At 31.6% G+C, this 7,156-nt stretch overlaps 1 protein-coding gene across 1 annotated transcript; it reads right to left on the reverse strand.

Annotated features, from left to right (window-relative positions):
• Nucleotides 1-1,691: 1,691 nt before the first annotated feature.
• On the reverse strand, nt 1,692-2,492 carry LOC107820481 (uncharacterized). Its single transcript, XM_016646771.2, has one exon. The coding sequence runs from the start codon at nt 2,387-2,389 to the stop codon at nt 1,970-1,972; it is 420 nt and encodes a 139-aa protein (XP_016502257.1). The 5' UTR covers nt 2,390-2,492; the 3' UTR covers nt 1,692-1,969.
• Nucleotides 2,493-7,156: the final 4,664 nt, after the last annotated feature.

The following is a 7,156-nucleotide window of genomic DNA, read 5'->3' on the forward strand; positions in this document are numbered from 1 at the left end:
AGTTTGGATTGAGTTATTTCCTTTAGTTTGTAACTAGAAATAACGTCCACTAACCACTTTTGGCCTTGTTTATTAAATTAACGGAAAATGGCCAAAAATACCCCTAACGTATTGAAAATGGCTTAGAAATGTCCTCCGTTAACCTTTTGGTCTAAAAATACCCTTAACGTTTTATTTTTGGCTCACATATACCCTTAACGTTTTATTTTTGGCTCACATATACCCTTGAAACTAACCAAACGTGGATGGTAAATTTTTGGCTCACCTTCCATCAATATACCATATATTGTTTTATATGTATTTTATACCACATATATAAATTATATATATACAACATATTTTTGTTTTTTATTATAGCTAATTTATTTTTTCATTTATTTTTTTAATATATTTTTAAAATTTCAACTTGAAACTACTCCTCCCTAATTTGAATGAGTAGTTATTATTTTTATATTTTTGTTTTTTTAATATAGCTAATTATAAGATATCTATATTTATTAATTATTAATTCAAATAGAGTAACCAATTAATTCAAAATTTAAAAATATTTTTTTTAGTTAAAAAGGTACTAGTTTGTTTTTGTCTTAATAATGCCGGTTGGCTTTTTGTGGTTATGCCACTTGTCTTAATAATGTGCTTTTGCCTCTCCTTTTATTATATATAGATATGTAATAAATTATATAATAGTACTATATATAAAGTATAAAATACACAACTTTAAAGAATATGTATGGTATATTTTGTTTGTTTACATGTATTATGATGTATATATATAATTTATATATGTGGTATAAAATACATATAAAACAATATATGGTATATTGATAGAAGGTGAGCCAAAAATTTACCATTCATATTTTGTTAGTTTCAAGGGTATATGTGAGCCAAAAATAAAACGTTAAGGGTATTTTTTAGACCAAAAGGTTAACGGAGGACATTTGTGAGCCATTTTCAATACGTTAGGAGTATTTTTGGCCCTTTTCCATTAAAAAAATTATTTCTTAAAATTTCAAACTACACGAATGAAAATTAAAGTTGTTGAATGTGATAAAGAAGACTTAGTAAACTCTAATTGGATGATCGCAAGTGTCGTAATTCTTATCTTTATTTTCATTCCCGTCAATCAAGCATACAACCTAGAAAAGTCTCTGTTCAATTTCCCCATAAAAGAGTGATGAAAAAACCTTTTCAAATTTAAAGTTACTAATAAAAGGGTTCGGGTCCGGATAAGAGTCACATCTTTAGAGGTATGATTTAGACACCTTACCCTTAGGGAGATTCGCAGAATTTTTGGTAACCATTGTCAATTTGAAAAAAAAATGAATGAATGAATAAATCACTTTAATGAAAAAGCAGTGTCATTTTTATATTTATACCAATATTTTTATTTTATTTACTATCTATATATACATATTTAATAAAAATTCCGACAAAACGGTGTCATGTGATACTGCTTGCCGCAAGGTGTATCCGCCCTTGTCTACAGCAAGTATTGATAGCTATTTCCTCGATTTACTGTTGTTACTCGGCTCCCTTCAAATTTAAACTTACGAATGTGAAATGCATTTGCACATCAGCTAGTTTTGATGGTTCATACCAAATTTAACTGGTCACGTATGCCAAGTAAATAGAAATCAAAACAAAAATGAAGCTAATTGAACAATCACCAAACACGAACAAAACAAAAGACAAAAAGAGAAGGCAGAGCGAACTTTCATATATTATCAACATTCACATTTTCTATTCACAAATATCAATATGTTTCTTTCGTGGTAATTACCACACAATGCAACAAAATGACATAAAAAAAAACAAGATAATGAAATGATTCTCTCTTTTTTGTACGATTACACGTGCAAATACCAACACTAAATAACAAAATCCATCACTAAATTACAAAGTTTTCACCTAACTCATTGCCTAACATTTTCTTAACATTGCCACCTAATAAAAATATGAATCCAACTCATCAATGTGCAATTACCCTTTTAGTCCTTTTCCCCGTTGACTTGATCAGCTTTGACCAAAACCCTTCTTTCTTCTTCTTTCCATTAATTCCAACTCTACCACCTCTAGCAACAATAGCAATTGATCTACTCTTCTTCAAACCTCCACCGGCGCCTCCGCCGGCGAGAGTAACAAAGGAGTAGTGACCGCTGGTAACGTCGGAGGTGATCCGACGGTGGCCGATGGCTCCACGTGGCGAGACGCAATTGGATGAAGTAGTAGAGGAAGATAAAGAAGAAGATATTGAAGCAAGTGCAGCCATAATTGTAGATGTACCATTAATTTTGGAGAGCTTTTCTCTTAAACAACAAGAACATACTCCTGGTTGTTGTTTGTGTTGTGGGTGTTTCTTGCATATTACTTCTGGTTCTGAAAAAGCCATTCAATTGATAATTATAATGATCAAGAAGAACAAGTTGAGATTTCTGCCTTGTACTTTTATTTGGTCACGTAAATAAGATTTGAGCTAATGCAACAAAATATGTAGAAAAGGGTTATATATATACACAAGGGAAATAGGGAGAGGGGTTGTTAGGTAGGTAGGGGTTTGTGGGGGGGGGGGGGGAGGGTTATTAAGAAGGAAAGTGTGTGGAGGATGGGTGAATATTGGCCCGTGTGGAATTGTGCATATTTTTTTGGAGAGTTAATAGATAAGACAGATTAATTATTTAAGCTTTATATTCAACTTTTTAAAATATTATCTTTAAATTATTATATTTTTAAAATTAATGCATATAAATCTATTATCTTTTAATATTTTAATATTATTTTTATAAAAAAATATATTTCACATTAAAAATATTAAATTCAGATAAAACTGCACTCAATCGGCTACTATTTATAGACACGAACTAAGGAACGTATAGGGACCGTGTGTGTCACGACCGACTTTGGTTTTTCCCAAGTTATGTTGCACCCACGCACACGTTGTGTCATTTCCTTAATGTTAAATTATTACTTTAGCGAAAGCTAATGTTTTAAATGCATAATAAATCGGTAAACCTAATAATTAATACTTACTTTTACGTAGAAGAGATTTTTCCTTTGCTAGTCTATCCGTTATAAATCACATGCGTGAAACTTGTATTTTAGCCTATAAATATTAAGCATATTACATAATAGATTAATATAATTGTGGATGATCAAATCAGGAATTAGTTTTGGAGGAATATATTGATAATAGGTAAATGCAATCCTTTTAAGTTGTTGAATCATGTAACCGCTTCATCTAAAATTTTAGTTATACATTTTTATTTACTTAATTATATCTTCAATTCGATATTTATGTGCGGACTTTTTTTTTTTTTTTTCATAAACCAAATACGTGAAATTTATTCTGATAATACATGGCAGTAAATCTTGAATATGACCTTTGTTTACACTGATATATATCTTGTTGAATTGTATGATTACTAATTTATTAGAAAAAATAATTAAACTTCCATTTTATTCAATAATTATATCTTAAACATAAGCGGATTTATTATTATCCAGGACCTCATGTAGTGTTAATCCGAAATTCAGTTGCATATTATACAAATTATGGTTACTAATTCCCATATGATGTGCGTGTGATTTCTACTTTTTAAGTGTTTTTTTCTCGGTCACACAATTATTGTAATCAAAGTGGGGAAGCTAGTAAGGAGACGAATATATTATTGTAAAATAAAATAAAAATATGTTTTGTCGACAAATTGCGGAGACGAATTATATTATTGTAATCATAATGACGTATAAAATTTGGTCTCATTGTTTATGTAAAAATAACGTAAACACCAACCTAGAATATTGCTTTTTCATCTTTTATTCTTCTTCTTTTAGTTTTCCTTTGGTCAAAAAAAGATTGCCGTATTCATGCGTGTGATGTAATATACACGGAATTAAGAAAAAAGATGGAAGATAAGAGGGATTACGTGTTAGTTAAGTGGACCTTTCTGCTTTTCTTTTTCTATATTTGGTCAAAGTAAAGTCTTTAACGTTTGAGAATATTAAGTACAATTCATGATAAGAAGTAGTAAGAAACAAATATAGCATGCACACGAGGGTCTCAAGCTAAGTCTGCTTTAACTTTTTTTTTTTTTGGGTAAGATTTACTTTTTATTTTATTTTACATAATAATTAAATTAAAGTAGTTAGCTTAAATGTGTCATGTTTATTTGCATTACAAAAAGAGACGATATTAGTTAAAAAATTATATTGCACGAGTTAATTTTAATACAATTTCTTGACCAAGAAATTGGAAGTGAAGTGCGGGTATAAAGTGACAAAGTACAACCAACAAAACAAACATCCACCAAACTTACAGCCTAACTGTAGTCATTCCACAATATAAAAACTCGAAAGACTTCAAGAAAATAACACAAAAACAGCCAAATGTTCACTCTTTTCAGAAAGTGACTTTAATTTAATAGTCAAATTCATTATCGGGGAATTGAACAATGTGTTGCATCAATTAGAATCCAATCATTAGTAATTGAAGTCATTATTTTAATGAGCGTGAAAAGTTCAAATTAAAATGGACAATTAAAAGTGAACGGAAGGAGTATTAAATAATTCTTTTAATAGATATGACAAAACTTGCAATGGAAAATAAGCACATTGAGCCAACCTCAGCGGCTGAAAACCGCCGTACGAGGCTCTTCTATGGTTGTCAATACAGAGTACGTATAATATCATCCTACTCATTACATTGTTTACTATACTGAACATCTTTTTGTTTTCTCTTCAAATTGTGGGAAGAACCAAGAGACTCTGTATATAAGCACGTGAAATTGTCTGATGAACAAACGACCAAAGATTCAGATTTGATCCCAAATGATTCGACGTTTAAATTTTATACAGGTAGTGTAAAAGAAATTATATACGTTCATAATACTTTAATATATTGTAACAGATTGTATATTTTATTTTTAGTGGTAGTAGTAATATTTTGATGATCGAAAGTGAAAAGAAAATATACGGCGTTTTAAACATTGCGTGCTTAAAAGGTTATTTAACTTGAATTTAAAGAAAGAATAATGATTCATATGCTGACCCAACTTAAAGGAAGAAATAAGGATTCATATCATATATGTGACCGGATTAGCAACCATTTTAGTTTCAATCAAAAATTTTAGTCGAAAATTTATATTTTTGTAATATTATTGAAATTGGGGCATAATTATTGTTGTGTTGTTATTTGCATGCATGCTTAAAAGAATTGGCCTTAATTTAGGGATACTTCTATTAACCTTTTTTATCACGGAAACAAAATAAGAAATATACGTGAGTGTGTAGGAGTTCCCATGCGCATTTGCTCCTTGTTTGTTTGTTTGTTTGTTTGGTGGTAGACAATATACAGAACACATCTTCCCAAGAACTTAAAAATTATCCTTTCTACAGATTCATTCCCCTTCTAACATAATTTTAAGTGCTATCATTGTTCTTTTTCATTAAATTATACTATAGTAAATGATCTTTTGGTAAAACTTACTCGCATAACATGTTTACATTAACTCAATTAATGCATAACATTAACTCAATTAATGCATGACATATGTTTTTACTTTAAATTATATTATAAGTAATTAATATGTATTTTTATTTTAATTTTGTATGAAATTGAAGAAGAAATCTGATTGAAAAATTTTCCGTGCGTATTCATTGCTTTGTACATGTATATATATATATATATTGCATCTGAAAATAAAGAATAACAAAAGAAAGAGACTATGTACAGTTGTCCTACTCTGTCCAGCAATAACAGAAATATTCTATTCCTACAACAAACTATATTCCCTAACATGTTAGTTACGTGAGGGAAGGAAGCTTCTAGTATCAATTTTATCAGATAGTGTATAATTGATCTATCATAAACTCATCCAAGGGTTGTGTCTCGTCCACGTGTCCCAAACATTGAGCTAAGTGTAACTTGAATTATATCGAACTCAGCATTTGGTCGGAACAGACACGACTTCTAGGTCTTCTTCCTCTTCTTCACCCTTGTTCTCTATCTCTAAGCAAATCTCTATGAATCTTAGAATTAGGATGGGATTTCTTCTTCCCAACACTCCTCCTCAAGTTGGAGGGTAACTTTGTGACCCCTAACTTGTTCAAAATCTCGGAGTGAGAAACCCTAGAAAGTGACTTTCTGAAGAGATTCGCCAGTTGGTCTTTAGAAGGAACAAAGGATAAGGTAATTAAGCTGGAAAGAAATTATTGATGCACAAAATGACAGTCAATATCGACATGTTTTGTGCGTTCGTGGAAGATGGGGTTACGAGCTATGTGAATGGCTGCCTTGCTGTCAGAGTGAAGAGGTATGGAGAGACTTACTGGTGCAGAGAGATCTTCAAGGAGTGGAACTAACCATGTAAATTATGCAGTTACTCTTCTCATAGATCTGTACTCTGCCTCTGCAGAAGAGAGGGAGATTGACACTTGTTTCTTTGATTTTCAGGAAATGAGTGCTTCTCCTAGTGTGATGAAGAATCCACTGACGGGCCTCCTAGAAGCCTTACAAGAGGCCCAATCAGCATCGCAAAATGTAAGCAAGGAGAATGATTGTTCTACTGAGAGAAAGATTCTTTGTCCGGGATCAGAGCTCAAATATTTGAGCACTCGTAAGACAGCAGAGAAATGAGACATACAGGGTCTCTGCATGTATTGACTGAGAGTAAGGACTGCAAAAGAAAGGCGCGGGCGAGTGTTAGTGAGATAATTCAACTTGCCAACCAGATGACGAAATACTGTTGGATTTTGCAAAGGGTACCCATTATCAGCTTGAAGCTTGGAAGAAGGATCAAGAGGGGAACTGACTCAAGGCAAATGAGAGACATCAAATTCCTGTAGCATGTCCAAGGTAAATCTCCTTTGGCTTACAATAAAACCTTCATTTTCTCGCAGAATTTCCATCCCTAAAAAATAATGTATGTCTTCTAGATTCTTGACCTTGAACTCAGTGTTTAGAAAACCCTTGAAATGTTGAATTTCTTCCAAGTCATTTCCAGTAAATAGTATGTCATCTACATAGACAACTAAGATAAAAATCAGGTTTCCTGTGCATTTTAAAAATGGTGAATAGTCGTTTAATGATGAAGAATACCCCTTAAAACTCAAAGCTGGCAAGCCTAGCATACCATTGCCTGGAAGCTTGCTTTAAACCATACAA

Source organism: Nicotiana tabacum, chromosome 13, assembly GCF_000715075.1.
Source record: "Nicotiana tabacum cultivar K326 chromosome 13, ASM71507v2, whole genome shotgun sequence".
In the NCBI taxonomy this organism is placed as follows: domain Eukaryota; kingdom Viridiplantae; phylum Streptophyta; class Magnoliopsida; order Solanales; family Solanaceae; genus Nicotiana; species Nicotiana tabacum.

What these genes read in the sequence shown, in the direction of transcription:
- LOC107820481 (XM_016646771.2), bottom strand. Translation starts at nt 2,389, where the DNA reads ATGGCTTTTTCAGAACCAGAAGTAATATGCAAGAAACACCCACAACAC.